The 17,706-nt window shown below is 41.5% G+C and overlaps 1 protein-coding gene across 2 annotated transcripts in view; it reads right to left on the reverse strand.

Annotated features, from left to right (window-relative positions):
* DYNC2H1 (dynein cytoplasmic 2 heavy chain 1) overlaps window positions 1-17,706 on the reverse strand; it is a 301,460-nt gene that overhangs the window by 57,464 nt on the left and 226,290 nt on the right. For both annotated transcript variants that reach the window (XM_021696303.1, XM_021696302.1), the window contains one exon: window positions 473-682. In XM_021696303.1, the coding sequence (XP_021551978.1) occupies window positions 473-682 (210 nt within the window). The remainder of the gene's footprint in view (window positions 1-472; window positions 683-17,706) is intronic.

Consider the following 17,706-nt stretch of genomic DNA (forward strand, 5'->3'; position numbering starts at 1 on the left):
TAAAGGGGCTAGGCATCAAACACAATCCAATCAGTTTGGATTAAAGCTAATCCCAAGATTTCTGCCTGAGTTACCAGGAGAAAGGTGTTCTTTCTGTTGCTCAGCATGCTAGGATACCATCATGTATAGATGACCTGCCCCAAAGTGAAATCAACAGGGAGGCTGCATGTACATACACATACAAATAAGTATATATATATATATACACACCCACACACAACATGACTAGACAGGTAGACAAATAACACAAACTAAGATCCTAATGACAATCTGCAGCTCCTGCATCAAGCTGACTTAACGGTGGCTACCCTTGGATCCTTCCATTATATCAGCCAATTAATTCCTATCTGGCTACGGTAGTTTAACTTGGGTTTTCTGCTACTGTTAACTGTAAGACTTGACAAATGTACACATAATGAAAGAGTCATTTATAATAATGAAATAAAAACACATATATTTAATTTTGGCTTACCTTTTGGTTTAATAAAGCACTTGCCAATTTCTGTACTTCTGAACTCAGTAAGGTAGTTCCTCTGATGACTTTGCTGAGAGCGGCAAGAGATTGATGAATACTTTGGACTAAGCGAATGGCATTAAATTGTTCCAGAATGATGAATGACAATATTGGAGATCCTTGTCGATCACTAGGAGGAGACACCTTCTGATGAATCAGGTTTGAATTCTAGAAGAATAATATGTCAGGTCATACTTAACTGAAAAGCAGCACAAATCACTGACACTAAACACTTCAAAACTTACTAAAATACCTTGTTGTCCCACTCCGTTTTGAAATACTGTTGTTTTACAGTGGCCAAGTTTATTAAATCTGTGAATACACAGGAAGGGAATTCTGGAGTTCATCACCATTTGAAGTGGTATGGGTGTGGGAACAGAGAATGGGGGAGCCACCCTGAGACGCAGCAGTCAATACAGTAGGAAAGATGGGAAGAAAGGCTCTATAAGCCAATGCAAAGACAGAACAGCTACACCGAGAATAAGAGAAGAAATTATGGATTTGAAGTAAAAGGTGGTTATTTAACTCAATTTGAAAATTCCCTGTATGTATATTACAGAACCACACTATACATCTTGTACTCAAGATCAGTGAGTATTACATCTTCATGTTTATTTCTCCATCTATACTTTAACAGAGATTCTGACACATGGATTTCTAGGATTTCTCAAATTAGTAGGAAAAACTCAAGGAACAGGAGTTGTAGCTAAAGAGCTTATATGGTTAAGAAGAAAAAAAAATTACCTTCAATAATATTCTAAAAGTGCTAAAATACAATCAAGAGATAAATGTGGGAAGTCCTTTTCTCTTACCTACTATACGTTATCCTAACTTTCTTTATATATTCTGCTTACAAGCCTGGTTAAGGATCCGTTCTCTTTGCTCTAATGGTTGTCACATTCATATATCCATGAGAGCACGGTCTTTTTCATCTATTCAGCATGATAAATAATTTAACGACATGATGATCTAGCATGGCTATTGCCATTAAATAAATTTTATTAGCTTAAGATTATTCCTGAAGACTGATTTGGGTTAAGACCTCAAATTTAGACATGTTTACTTCTATTATCGCTATATAGGCATACCTCAAGAGATATTGTGGGTTCGGTTCCTCACAACCACAATAAAGCAAATATTACAATGAACCAAGTCAAATGAATTTTTTGGTTCCCAGTGCCTATGAAGTTATGTTTATGCTATACCGTAGTCTCTCAATTGTGCAATAGCATTATCTCAAAAAAAAAACCCAAAACAATTTATACACCTTAATTAAAAAATACTTTATTGTTAAATTTGCTAACATCTGAGCTTGCAGTGAGTCATCACCTCTCTGCTGGTGGAGGGTCTTGCCTCAGTGCTGAGGGATGCTGACTGATTGGGGTGGTGGCAGCCGAAGGCTGGGGCGGCCGCGGCAAATTCTCAAGACAAGACAACAATGCAGTTTGCTGCGCGGATCCACTCTTCCTGTCAGGAACGAGTTCTCTGCAGCACAGGAGGCTGTTTGCTAGCATTTTACCCACAGCAGAACTTCTTTCCAAACTGGAGTCCATCCTCTCAAACCCTCTGCTGCTTTATCACCAAAGTTGACGTAACATTCTGAGTCCTTTTCTGTCACTTCAACAATCTTCACAGCACCTTCGCCAGTAGATTCCATCCCAAGAAACCAGTGTCTTTGCTCATCCACAAAAAGCAACTCCTCATCCGTTCAGGTTTGATCACGAGATCGCAGCAGATCAGCCCCATCTTCAGGCTCCACTTCTGATCCGGGTTCTCTTGCTGTTTCCACCCCGTTGGCAGCGACTTCCTCCCCTAACGCGTTGAACCCCTTCAAAATCACCCATGAGGTATGGAATCAACAGCGTCCCAAATTCCTGTCCACGTTGATACTGTGATTTATATTTGGTATCTCATGAATCACAATGTTCTTAATGGCCTCTACAATGGTGAGTCCCTTCCACGTACTCTGCCCAGATCCACGAGAGGAACCACTCCTTCGGCAGCTACAGCCGTACAGAATGTATTTCTTACGTAGTAAGACGTGAAGGTCAAAACGACTCCTGGATCCATGGGCTGTGGGCATGAGAACAAGATGCATCTCACTGTCCGTCTCCATCGGAGCTCTGGGGCGACCAGGTGCACTGTCCATGAGCAGCAATATTTTGAATGAAATCTTTTTATTCTGAGCAGGTGGTCTCAGCAGTGGACTTAAAATACTCAGTAAACCATGGTGTCGACAGCTGTGCCCTCACCCAGGCTTTGCTGTTCCCTTTCTAAAGTGGAGGCAGAGTGGACGGAGCATAATGTGTATAAAGGCCCGAAGAATTTTCGGAGCGGTCAATGGCAGTGGCTGCAGCTGACAGTCACCAGCTGCATTAATTAAACATATCAGGGCAAGAGACTTTCCACCACTCTTGGATCCATAATCTAAGAAAACAGTTCACTGTACTAAACTTTTTAAAAGGGTGATTTAGGAGAGCATCAAAAATGCCTAAAATTCAAAGAGAGTTCACGCAGGGACTATGGTTTACAGATGTGCAGTAAGTGTAAAATGCAAACTGAATTTCAAAGACTTAATATGAAAAAAGAATGTAAAATACCACATTAATAAATTTTCTACATTGATCACATGTTGAAATGCTTATGTTTGGGATACATCAGGTGACATGAACTGTATTATTAAAACTAAGTTCACCTATTTTCACTTATTACAGATGACATCTACAGCTCACGTCTGTGTTTCACGTCCTACTTCCATCACACAGTCCTGCTCTGGGGACTAGCAAGTCAAATGCCGCAAGTTCAGCAATAAGAACAAAAAGAACAGACAAAAAATATACAGTACAGTCTCAAAAGTGATTAACAAAAGATGAAAAAGCACTGTGAAGGCAAAAAAGGAGGAGGTGGCAAAATGCACTGTATCAGCTGCGGTCAATTAATCAGTGGAAAAGTGTCACATAGCAGGAGACCGCAAACTGCAGTGCATTCTAGATTATAACATAATCCACTTCAAGGCCTCCACAGACTTTTCATAAAAAATTCACGTCAGGGCACCTGGGTGGCTCAGTTGGTTAAGCGACTGCCTTCGGCTCAGGTCATGATCCTGGAGTCCCGGGATCGAGTCCCGCATCGGGCTCCCTGTTTGGCAGGGAGTCTGCTTCTCCCTCTGACCCTCCTCCCTCTCATGCTCTCTGTCTCTCATTCTCTCTCTCTCTCAAATAAATAAAAATAAAATCTTTTAAAAAAAAATTCACGTCAAATAACTAATTCTAAAAATAAATGCAGCTATTCTGCACACCCAAAAGGATGAAGTACAGAGAGAATTCATAGTAGTAGTGACATGTTATAATCTTAAGACAAAAAAATTGTGAATAATGTATTTTTTAATTCAATATATATATACATACCTTAGCTAAAATCACCATGAATAATTACAACAGGCACGCAGCATGATTTTTGGTGAAACGACCAAGGGACTACAGTTTTATCTTTTGTCAGCTGATTTACTATAAAAGCCTTTTCTAATGACTAAATACAAATGAGTAAACTGTGTTCCCTTGAAGGATGGCTTTGACATTTTAAAGATCATCTTGTCATGAAAAAGCTAAGTGTATTCAGAGAAAATCATTAAGTGATTATGGAGCCGCTGGGGGAAAAGGTTATGGGTATTTTAAAACTTAACTATTAAGCAAGGAGTATCTTTTGGGCCAGAAAAACGACCCTTATTTGGCATAATATAAAGTGTGAATCCAGGGTTTCTGTGTTTTGATGGACATAACTGTCTAGACTCCAGCAGAATGGATGACACGAGAAGCGGTGGTGTTTTGTGTTTGACAGAGGTGTCCGAAGATGGCTCTTTGTGAGAGAATTTCCGTCACGAGAGCAGATGCTAGCACTGACCAGGCCAGGGGCTGGCAAGCGTTCCCGTAAAGGTCCTGAGAGGAGACTGGCCAGGCTGCGTGGGTCGTTGCCACTCCCGCATGCTGCTATAGGGCAGGGGGGCTGCAGACGGTCGGCAGACTAGCAGGCTGGCCGGGTTTCAGTAAAACGATTTCCGCAAAAGGAGGGCAGGCCGGGGGTGTCCCTTGGGCAGTGGCTGGACAACCTCTTGGGGACACTATCACTTATTCAAGGTGTAATGGAGATCCAGCTGTGGGTCCTTCCCACATCTGCGACGCAATGAAATTAGTAAGATTATAGTCTCCGTGCATACTTGCCACAGCTTATAAAAGAGTGATCAACAACCAGAGGTTTTCTTCCCCCCCGGTCACATGATCATGTCTTGGTTCAAGATATTCTTTCTATTGATAAGGAAGATATTAAAAAGACTCAACATACAATCCGTTAAAAAAGCGAAAAAGGAAATGAGAAACAAAAACAAACAGTTGGGTGGTTCTATAACGGTTACATAAAAGGGGGTAATATCTTCATTTTGGGGGGTAGAAATTGTACTTTCGCCCTCCAGGAACTCCTCATTCTTCTTTAGATAATCATTTCCTACTATCTCTCTGGGGCAGAAACAGCCTTTCCTAAGTCTTAGTCCATGTAGTTCTATAAGAGTTTACTCATCTCAGTTGCAGAAATCAGTGTGTGGCTAAAAGCTTCACTAATAAGAGCACTCGTTCTCCCGACCACACTGATGGCCAACGAGACAGAATCCAAGGCAGTGAGAATTCTGCTGGGTTTTCTGAGAAAGAGGCACCTGTTTCCACTAGACTTGAACCTAAGAGATCCTAAGGTGGAGAATAGGTGCAGCCATTCTGTGACAATGGAGAGACAGCTCTTTTAGTTATTACGTATGTGTTATATTATATAGAGATAAATGCACTCCCTTTCAGAACAGTCAAAAATTTTGACATATCTCCATTAAATTATGTCTTTCCAGAAGTGGATCTCTGACAAGACTGTGGAAGAGAGAGAGCAAGGAAGGGAACAAAAAGGGAAATAAGGAAATAAAATAATACTATCCATTTGGTAAGTTCAAAGGGGAGAAAGATCTATAGAATTCCTGGCATCCCATTTCCCAGAATAATGGGCTGCTTTGTCGTTTTAATTTTCTTGACCCAAAGCCAGTTATTAGTAACAAACAGAGCTTAATGTAAACTTGGTAACAGGTATTCCCAGGATCATGCCAAATTACCAAATGGATCAAAGGAAACCAAACCAGTCACGTTTTAATGCTCATTTCATTTAGTTAGTTACGATTCAATGTGTGTTCACTGAGCAAGCAGAGCTCAACTATGCAATAAACTGTTTAAGTCACACGTGCTGAGGAACTAGACTAGAAGGCAGACCTGCTGGTGAGGAGGAGGGCAAGCAAAGCCGAGGCACAAGGACGGCAGGGCAGGAGTTTGAGCTGATGCACTGAAGCTGATGGAAGCTATCGCATCGTCTGAAAACTGAAAGGAAGCTAGGGAGTGCCAATAAAAAAAAAAGAGGAGCTTTTGTTTTAAATATAAATTATTTGTTAATTTTATGTGCCTTGAAAACTTCCCAGCTGTGATGTACAACAGTACAGTATTAACAAACAGCAAACCCAGCAGTCACCCCCAGGGACGGACACCAGTGCCAGGAGCACCTTGGATACCACCCCTTGGTCTGTTGAAAGCCATTTCCATATCAAACTTGGGCATGCAGAATAAAATGGCATATTAATAAGACCATACGTACTTCCGGCCAAGTCTGTTGCACAGGCTCTCTGCTCCGTGAGGCGTGCAGCTCTCAGGGGAGGAGGCAACAACAGTCTCCCACTGAGAGACGTCCCATGGACCAGGGTCCCTGAGCGGAAGGACGACCAACATTCCAGAGCAGGGACTATGCGCCAGGCATACCACGTTATTCTGTTACATGGTAACAGGTGCAGCAATAGAAAAAACGGAGAAAAGTGGATCATGAACAATAACAAATGTCACTGAATTTGAAAATTTTATGCAAAGTGTACCTAAGATGAACAGCTACCTTTCTTCAATGCCCTCCTAAAACTGGGAGGCTGATGTGTACACTCTCAGAAACACAACAAGACAACACAAAATGCTGTGTGTGTGCTGTTTTGAAGTTTGAGAAGAGCCCAACATTCTTGTGCAGCGAGCGAACTGGTTCATGACGTGAAGGCTGAAGGGAACACTCAGGTTCCGGCCAGTTGGTGCCCAGACTCAACGAGAAGAAACAATTCCAACACCGCAGAACCCACTACTTCACAGAGAAAGGCAGTCGACAAAGCACAATCACTTAAAGGACACATTCAACTTATTTTACGACCGTTCCAAGTAAGAAATAGAGAATTTCAGCTTCTGATTTTAGCAGAGTAAGATGGGGCTGACAACAACTATGTTGAATAAAATACTAAAGCATATTCTTAAATACACCCAAATGCAACCTTGAGAGGAGAAGAATTATTCAAACAATTAAGTGCTGAGTATTCCATTTTCATCTTCATTAATTTCATCCTGAATGCAAACACAAAGTATTCTGGATTAGAGATAATTATATGTTGATTACCTCACAGTAAATAATAAGTGTGTTGCTATTGTCCTTGTCCTCTGGGCCTGACCTTTAGGATGGTCAGGTGAGAGCCAGATCAATTATCCTACACAAGTAGCCAGATGCCCCATGGGGGAGGTAGACAAGGGATGGGAGAGGTGTGATGCTCTCCTTATAGATTACCAGGCTGCCTCCTTCCTCTTCCCCTCCAAAGAGGATGTTCTATGAAATGTATAATGGGCTTGAATTCTAACCAACACTGTGGTGGGTAAATAAAATCTCTCGGGAGCCAAGCCATCTAAGAGATGACTCCAAGTTTGGGCCTCACCCCTCTTGACCTGTGAAAACCCAGGGAGACAATGCTCTGGTCTCTCCAGCACCTTGGGACTTAGGAACTTAGGGTCTACTCTGTGGCCCTCTCAGAGAAATAACAGTTTTATTATCCTTTCTGATCAGAGCAATTAACTAGACGAATGGCTACAAAGCTAATTCTCATGGTGTGTGAAGAGTCACACGAGACTGGGGCTTTTTATAGTTAACACTGAGAATCCAGGAAGGTTTTTTATTTTTTCCACACTAAGAGTGGGAAAATGGCAAGCAAGCCACTCGAGTCCACTGACGCCAGAGAACCCGAGCTTCTGCACTCATAAATACGGGGCTGTGAGACCGGAGATCCAATCCAGTATCTGCTCAGGTGCAGAGGTTAGAAAGACAGTCCCCCAAACTGAAAGCCCGGACGAGGACGCTCTCAGGAGAAGAGTGACATAGAAATAATCCCCCTTCACCTCTGTCCCAAGGACAAGTAGGGAAACCATGGATGTTAAAATTTGGTAGTAACTGCAGTGGGGAGTGTAGGCGTAGGACTCTCTTCTCAAAATTGTCACAATTGGAACTTTAATGTTAGTCTGTGTGCACTACTTTGGAGCTTCTAATGCACTTCAAAAGAATAATTTAGTTTATACAGTTCCAGATCAGGGCTATCTCAAAGTATTTGAGGGGTGCATGATCCTGACCCAGACCTAAACCAAACCAAACCAAACCCTAATCCTACATTCTAAACTGAATGGCAGAACACATTTTAATTGTAGGCTACAAATAATTCTTTTAGGTAAAGTTACCAAAATGATTAGCAGCTCATGGCTTTAACAAAACAACCCAAACTATCCTTTAAGTAAGTAAGGCATGCTATCAAGTTATCATATACAGTGTAGAAAAGAATCAAATCCACAAAGACTTCAGATATTGGAATAATCACACGATTATTGGTTTACCACAAAAAAATTATGGTAAATGTTTCTAGAATTGATAGAGAATCTTAAAATAAACAAGCAGATCTCTGGCAAAGAAAACCTTTAAAAACTAAAAAATACATAGTTAGGGATGCCTGGGTGGCTCAGTCAGTTCAGCGTCTGCCTCAGGTCATGATCTCAGGGTCCTGGGATGGAGCCCCACAACCATCAGGTTCCCTGCTCGGCGGGGAGCCTGCTTCTCCCTCTGCCCTCCCCCTGCTTGTGCCTGCTCTCGCTATCTCTCTCTCTCTCTGACCACACTGCGGTCAGCAACGTGGAGAGAAATGCCAACAGGAAGAACCGGACCACAAAGCAAGTCTCAACAAGTTTCCAAAGATGGGTGTCATAAGACCGCACTCTCCAATCACAGTATAGTTATAGCAGAAATCTATGACCAAAAGGTAACCAGGAAAGCAACTCATCAATAAGAATGCATGAGAGAAGATGAACTCATAATGGAATTTAGAAAATAATTAAAACTGAGCAATACTGAAAACACCAATGTAAGAACTGGAGGGATACGGTTAAAACAGCAATTTCACCTTCAGTGCTAAAACTAAGAGTCAGAAGAGGGCAATTACTGAAGCAAACCCCCAATCAAGAAGCAGAAACAACAGGAGGAAGAACGAACAGCTCCAATCAACCCACTTTACATCCTCTCTGTGTAGCTCTGTGATGCTGAGGCTCTACCTCGTGGAATGTCCAGAGGGGAACGGAAGGCCCGAGCAGGGGGAAAAGGAGCTCCGTCCTTCTGCTAGCTGGGCTTCTCCCAGGGGTGCTCCCGGCAGCAGGGGCAGTGGCGGCTCCAGCCCCGGGAAGAGCCTGCCGCTCTGCAGAGGGCCCGGCGCCCCCAGGAGGCAGGGCTCCCCTGGGTCTGAGTCGGGCTCCCAGGGCGGGCGCTCTCCACGGCTCCAGGTGCTGACCACCTAAGCCGCTTCCCTCGGTTCCCTGGCTCCAGGGAAGGGCGTCATTTTTTGCACATATCTGCGTTCAGTTCTTCCTTTGGGCGTTTTCTGACCCTGCAAGACTTGTATAACCAATTTGCCGTATTACCATCTGCTGAAATACCTCGGGTTCTCTCCACATTGCTGATCGCAATGCCATGGGCAGCATGTAAGTGACTGTAAATGTGGCTGAAAAGAACCAGACTTGTCAGGGTGGGTGGGGAGAGACAGGTGCTGCATAAAACTTCGCTAAGAACGAAATTCCAGGGGAAATCTTTCACCTGAGACTGACTGAAACAAGAGATTGAATGTGCTCAGTTTTATTTATTTATTTATTTATTTATTTAAAAGATTTTATTTATTTGACAGAGAGAGATACAGCGAGAGAGGGAACACAAGCGGGGGGAGTGGGAGAGGGAGAAGCAGGCTTACCGCGGAGCAGGGAGCCTGATGAGGGGCTCGATCCCAGGACCCTGGGATCATGACCTGAGCCGAAGGCAGACGCTTAACGACTGAGCCACCCAGGCGCCCCGAATGTGCTCAGTTTTAAATGTTTCAGAAAGCAAAAAAAAACAAACACAAAACAAACAAAATAGCTCTAAGTACAACTGAGAAATGCTTTTATACAACAAAGGTGTGTATTATAGATATGTTCCCTACCTTAAATTTTCTAAAACCAGGACACAGTAATCATATTTTTATGATTTCACCTTAATCAAAAGGGAAGAAAATTGAGTAACAGTCTGAGAAGAAATCATTTAGAAGATATTTTTAGGTTAAAAATTTGAGAAAGCATTAGTCCTATTGTTTATTCTAGCATTATTTTAATTTTATTTAATTGCAATCCATTCTTTTAAAATTAGGCTACTGAATCCAAAAGTTTAATTTGACAAATATACAAGCTACTTACCAGTCTGAACATAGAAATAACAGTTACTGGATCAACAGACTCAACTATTGTTCAGAAAAAAAAAAATCCATCACCTATTTTTCCCTCAAAACTCTATCAGCCTAGAAGAGATGGTTTTATAAGTACCTCTTATCACATGGGTAATTTCAGTGAGAATTAATGGGAGTTCTCACATCATATAAAGGGGATGTAAATTGGTTAGAATGTCCGTAATTCTCATCAGTTCTCACCATCAACCAGGTATTAAAAATTGATGAGTGGTAGCTGGTGTAATAAAATTTTAAAGCATGAACTGACCTTTCGAATGCAAACATGCAGAATATTAAATGAGATTAGGTTTTTATCTGTTAAAGTATACAGTATTTTGCTTGTCAAATTGCTGGTTTTCAAATTACTATTTTTCAATAGAAATACCAAGAAAAATGTCATAAAAACGAGAGATGTTACTAAATTATTCATCTGAACTATTTAAAAAATGATATAACATAAATGATTAAGGAAGTAATGCTAAATGTTAGATATTTATATATATTTTTTCCTTAGATATAATCACTAATATAGTTACTAAAAATGTAGAGAATCAGCCTCAAGCATGAAAGACTAAATTAATAAAAGATCTTAAATATGGCCATGTTATCAATACTATACTAGGGCTTGTTATACTAAGCATTTATGTATGTATGTATGTATTTAAGGGACGGGGAGGAGCAGAGGAAGAGAGAATCTTAAGCAGGCTCCATGCTGGGTGTGGGAGGTGGGACTCGATCTCACGACCCTGAGATCACGACCTGAACTAAAATCAAGAGTCAGATGTTTAACTGACTGAGCCACCCAGGTGCTGCTATATTAAGCTTTTAAAAATCCATAAATCTTTAAAGAACTAAGAATAAAAAAATGTTTGATCCATGAAGGGTCCATGTTTTCCAAACCATGTTCACATCTACTTTTTATTAGATCCATACAAGAGCCCTGTGATGACTGACGCTACCTGTGAAATGTCTTGGACACTTCTCACTGTGTGTTCACACTGCCACACTAAAGGATGAAGTGTAGCACCCCAGCCAGGTCCTGTTGAAGAGTTTTGATCATTAACATTATAATACTTCTATTTTTTGAGTATTAATATCAACTCTTAATAAATCATAGCAGCACCTAGCACATAAGAGGAACATCAACAGATACCTGATGAAGGACTGAATGAAATGAGTAAATGAATAAATGAATGCAGAAAAGAGGTTAGTGTTCCTTTTTTACACACAAAAAAAAGCTAAGAAAAAGTTCAGAAGTGATTCAACTAATGTCCTCTAGCCATTTAATGGGGGAAGAGTAGGACCTGGATGACTCACTAATAATTATTTTTCATAAAATTATTATTATTGTTTAGATATAATTAATCTTTAAGTTTAGCTAGTAATTAACCATAACCTGATAGAAATAATGATGAAAAACTCTAAAAAAGGAATGTGGTGTTGTTTCATTTGAAACATTTACATGCATAAATTTTAAAACTCCTCCAAAATAAGAGAATTCCTATTCCTAAGGGGCATATCTTAAGTTGCCTATTTTATGAGAATTGTTATGCAAGTTATAAATTAGTATTCTAGGAACACGGAGAAGGAACTGAGTAACAGTGGAGACAGCTTTTGAAAGATGCTGGAATTTTCTGTGGCCATTATTGGTTGCTATCATAGTGAGCAGATGCAAGGAGATGGAAAGAGCACTTGGCAAGTCCTCACAGACAAATCTGCAATGGTTTGTTCATACAACACTCAGATCTGCTTTACTATGGAAGAGGCTTCTTAGAAGTAAGGCTGGATGTGGAGCCATCTGGCCAAAGATTTTTTTCTTTAAGAAAATTAATGGAATAATGATATGAAATATGATTTGAGGAAGTATATATTAGAAGGAGAGTCAAATTTGGAGTTTTCTGCTATAATCTATGTGAAAGAACGGAAGTCTAAATTATGGCAATGGCTTCAGGAAGGAAATGGAAGAGACAAGACACAAAACACTGTAACAGGATGAAGTGCAAGATACCTGATACATTAATATGGCCACTGTGAATTTAATATAATGGTAATTTTTAAATAATCTATATCTTACAAACAAAAGTTAAAATGAAGTTTCAAAAGTTATGCTTGTTTCTGGACAAAATGGCAAACTGTCTCCCACTTGTGAGTCTTGTCTTCAACAAAATGAGAGGACACTAAAGCAGAAGACGGCACACCAAGCATGGGAACCATCTGGGAGACACTTGTAAATGGGAGGCTGTGGCAACCAGCAGCTAGAGAGGGCTGGGTGCCATGGCCGGGGCCAGGCTGGGGGAATTTTAGGCTGCTAACTTTTCACACTGCCCTGAATGGATCATCTTCCACCACGTCACCACTTCTGGCTAAAAAGAGCAGCATGAAGTGACAGCCACAGAAGCATGGTGCTTGACATTACACAGCATGCAGCCGGCTGGCATGGGAAACGGGGTTAAACTGGTTTTAGTAGAAAGGCTGGCATTTGGAATTGCAAGCTCTCAGATTACCAAGCAGAACAGATACAAAAAGAAATCCACACCTAAATATATTATGGTAAAATTTAAGAGATCGGAGACAGAATATTCTTAGAGGTAAAACACAAATCAGTTACAAAGAAATAAGAATAACTGAACTTCTTCATAAAAAGACAAAGGATAGCCTTATACCTAAAGGAGCTAGTAAAAGAACAAACAATCCCAAAACCAAGAGAAGGAAGAAAATACAAAGATTAGAGCAGAAATAAATGATACAGAAACTAAAAAAACAATACATCAATGAAACCAGGAGCTGATTCTTTGAAAAGTTCAAAAAAACTGATGAACCATTAGCCAGACTTAGAAAGAAAGAAAGAAAGGGAGAGAGAGAGAAAGAAAGAAAGAAAAGAAAGAAAGAAAGAGAAAGAAAGGAAGGAAGGAAGAAGTAATTTAAATAAAGGACTCAAACAGATTCAGGAATGAAAAAGAAGAAATAACAACCAACACCACAGAAATACAAAGGATTATAAAAGAATATTATAAAAAATTATATGCCAACAAATTGGATAACCTAGAATGGATAAAGTTCTAGAAACATATAACCTACCAAAACTGAAACAGAAAGAAACAGAATATTTGAACAGACTGATAATCAGCAAAGAAACTGAACCAGTAATCAAACAACTCCCAGAAAACAAAATTCTCGGACAAAATGGCTTCACAGGTGAATGCTACCAAACATCTAGAGAGGAGTTAATACCTATTCTTCTCAAACTACTGAATCTTGTAATACTCAGAACACTCAGAGTATAGTCCAAAGTTACTCATTATGTCAAGAACCAGTAAAACTTCTACTCGAATAGGAACAGATAACGGATCCAAACCCCAGCGTGACTGTGGAGGGTGGGACCGCTGAGCAGCCATGACCCAGCCGCCATAACTGAGTGCCAGTGAGCTGCGAGGAAACCGCTGTAACAAACACAAGTCATGAATTAAACCTCTCCCTTGGACTGTTAAGGAAATTATCCAAGTGAAATTGCTTTCCCCTCTGTCTCCTGGATCCTCTATTTGTCAGTGGGTCCCTTCTGTGTATTTAGCCCTTTTGCTCGGAATCGAAGACTCAAATTCTTAGAATCTACTCAAGCTTTACAATCCTGACTCAGCGAGACTCTTTGCAGGCATTGTCCGTAAGTGTTAGCACTACAGAAGGCAAGCAAGTAAAACTGGACTCATCCCCAACTTCCTTTAACCATGTCCTTTCCTTCACTCTCTACCAAGTTCTCTGCAGCGGTCGGGAGTTTCCATTTGTCTACTAAGGAGGCTTCCCTACTTGCCTTCCAGGCCGCAGGTCCTCACGGGCGAGGAGGGAAGTCACACTGCTTTCCCCCAGGAACGTGGCGAAGTCTCTGGCTTCATGAAAACAGAACAACGTCCACTGTCACAATAAGCTTAACTGGCCTTCACCTTTTTTTTTTTTTTTAGTAAGTTTCCCTCCCCGTCCCCAAACACAGAACAACAGAGAATTCATACTAAACCAGCCACACTAACATGTTTGGGTGCCTTTTATTATTAGTGAGACATAGTAATATAGACAATGTCTATTTCCCAGTCCCTTTATTTGCTAGAAGTATTTCAGGATCTCCGTTCCAACAGTCCCCTGTTCCAACACGAGACTCGACTAGCATGGCTTAGAAGCAGAGAGCACCAACACCAAGACACAAGGCGCTCTGGTCCACCGCTCGCTCATTCTCTGTTGCTGGGCCCTAACATCTTCTGTTACACAGACCACAGATGTCTTATCCACATTAATTTGATGCTGGAGGTTGCACATGCTTTGGGTAACTTTTCAAAACTACCTGAAACAAACAAACAGTTATTTTCCTGTTTCTCCATGTACTGTTTGACTCACAACTTCTCTCCACCAGTTTTTCTTTTTCTAATTATATCTAACGGGAAAATTCTAAAATGCTATATCTTCTTAAAAGGTACACAGATTAAGTCCGTATCTGTGACTACTTCCCTTAAAGGAAATCAAGGTTAAAAAAGAACAGACTCATCCTACTTTTTAGATCAGGGTGAGAGATCTATGGGGTAAGCTTTTAAGTTAAATCTTAATCTAAACCTCTCATAGTAATTTTAGAATTGCTAGATCCTGTAGTTTTTAAAACTGCCTGATAAATGTTCTCTCACAGCTAGAATAACAACACTGGTAGATCCCCTCTCCATGTCACTCATAAACACAATAAATAAACAGATTTTGTCTTAAACTAATAGTTCTAATTAAAACGAGGAGAGAAGAGAAACTAAATGTGGAAAAATCTACTTGAAAATAATTAAAATATGTTTACACATTTATTCCTATTTTGTTACGAAAAACAGGTTTGAAGATATTTCGAAGAACTGCAGTAATACGACGGCAACCAGGGCGAAATAACTCAGGATATGAATCAAGCTAAAACCGGACCAAGAGTCAGTACACTCACATGACATGACCTTATGTATTACACTGTGTGAGTAGTAGATGAATAAAGATGAAATTAGGAACAAGGATATCTGGCAACTCTATAGCAGTCTAGTTGAATAAGCAAAGTCAACCAAGGAGGAGAAAGCTGGAATATGGCTGTTTGAACGGCACTGAGGTGAGGTGTCGGGGAGACACAGGGGTAAATGGCAGGGGCCTCATCCATACGTGTCAAGCGTGGGAAGAGCGCTTCCGATGTCCCTGGTGGGCTAATAATTTAAAAGAAACACAAATACCAAATAATCCTGTAACTACTGAAACAACAGTGTTCCACGTAGCCAGCAGCAAGAACAGAAAAGCCAGAGTGAAGGCTCAGGACGGCTTCACACTAAGAGAAGGAGTAATACAAACTTACCTTAAACCTCTGGGAAAAAAAATTTTTTTGAAAGAGTTTTCCACCTAGAAGAGTACACACCAAGATCCTGAGGCAGGAAAAGATGCGCATTTTTAAAAGATTTTATTTATTTGAGAGCGAGCGAGCGAGTGAGCAAGCATGAGTGGGGGGAGGGGCAGAGGGAGAAGCAGGCTTCCCGCTGAGCAGGGAGCCCGATGCGGGGCTCGATCCCAGGACCCGGAGATCATGACCTGAGCTGAAGTCAGACGCTTAACCCACTGAGCCACGCAGGAGCCCCTCTGAAAAAATTTTTTTAAATATACTTATGGGACAGGAAATTTCTGTATTTCTCGCTGACCCCTTATTTAGCAAAAACTCACAGTTTCTGTTTTCAGAACTTTGCCGAATTAATGCTTTGGCATCTTCAACTACTTCCTCCACTAGATCATCCCACTAGCCTATAGATACTCCGGTACTTTCCGGCCTTAAGAAAAACCATGCAGGGCCCCTTACTTATCGAACCACCTTACTCCTTCACTCTCCTGAATAGCACATTCTATGAAGAACTGCCTCTCCATACTGTCTCCCCTCGTCCCACAGGCCAAGGTAGATAGCCTTCAAACATAACCTCCAGTCTCCTGGCTCCACCTCAGTTCTTCCTGTCAAGGTCAAGGCCACCAATGATTTGTATTCTGAAAGCCCAATGACCAACTCTGTACTCGGTTTCTTCACCTCGCACCAGCAATTCAGCATGGTCAACAATCCTGTTCCTAATGAAAGACGCCCTCCTCAAGGCTTCTGTGGTGCTTCAGCCTTCTGTGTTGCTCCCTGCTTTGGGTTTTTATTGTGTTTCCTCAAGGAAAGCTTGGTCACGCCTTTCCTGCCTCTAACTCTCGGTGTTGGACTCCTCAGGGCCAATTCATGAGTCCTCTTCCTTCTTCTCTCTCTAGATGATGTAATGCTTCGTCATCACTTAAATGTTCCCTAGATGCTAGTAAGTCCCAAGTCCTAGCAACCTTTTTGAGGTCCCCACCATGCAGCCAACATTCTCCTCAATGTCCACAGGTAAAATCTCCACCATCCCTGCAGCAGCAGCACCACTCCGTCCCGACCCCCACAGCCCCTGCGCTCTCTCCCCGTTCCCGGCTCAGTAAGCGGTGCCACCTCCGCCCAGTCACTCGTCCAGAAAACCAACATGCAAATCCATGGTGAGTCTCTTTCTGCAATACTTCCAGGTCTAACCTGACGGCACCACCACATCACCTCTTACCCCAATGACAGCCCCCTGCTTGTTCTCCTTCCTTCCTCTTGAACCTCACTCCAAACTCACACAACAGCTGAGGAGAGCTTTTAAAATCGTCAACAGGATCCCAGCCACTCCCCGCCTCGGTGCTCTCTCCGTGGGCCTCACTGCACTTGGGATAAAACACAAACTCCTTCCTGCATCTTGGGCATCATCCCTCATCGTCATCTCATCCCACATGACCCTTTAGTCTCTGTGCCCCAATCCTTCCTCTTGGGTTCACGGACTGTACTTGCCGTCCGCTTCGAGAAGTGTTCACGCTGCCCCGCTGCTCAGAAAGGTCCTCCCTTGCAACCCCGCCTGGCTAGAGCCTTCTCATGGCTCACTTCTCAGATTCAATTTCACTCCCTCACTATCCAGTCCAGAATAGGACTTTGCTCATTTTCTTCATAAAAGCACCTGTGTTTTCCTTCCACAGCATTTGCAATAATTTGTGATAATTATTTTTGCTTACTTTATTTACTTGAATTTTTTAAAGGTCTCTCTTATAACCCAACTGTAACTCTACGGGTTTTGCCTTCCACACAGTCCTGAACACAAAAGCAACGAAACAAACGAGATGCTCCATGAAAATACTCTGAATGAATGACTGAATACGTAATTATACAAATGATAAAAATATCTTGCTCTGGAAAGAGACACATATTACATGTACGACTCTCCTGGAAACAGACCTTCATACATTTTAAGTGTTTGCACGTTCAGTAACAGTAAAAGGACTACTCAGCCGAGAAGGCTCACACACACTAGGCACTGCTATAAAAGCCTTCCGTATATTAACTCATTTAATCCTGATGAAACACCTATGAGGCAAATACTATCCTTATCCCCATTTTACAGATAAGAGAACAAAGACACAGAGAAGGTGAGTAATTTTCCTACGCTACACAGCTACGAAGTACGAGCGCTGG

Source organism: Neomonachus schauinslandi, chromosome 11, assembly GCF_002201575.2.
Source record: "Neomonachus schauinslandi chromosome 11, ASM220157v2, whole genome shotgun sequence".
Lineage (NCBI taxonomy): Eukaryota > Metazoa > Chordata > Mammalia > Carnivora > Phocidae > Neomonachus > Neomonachus schauinslandi.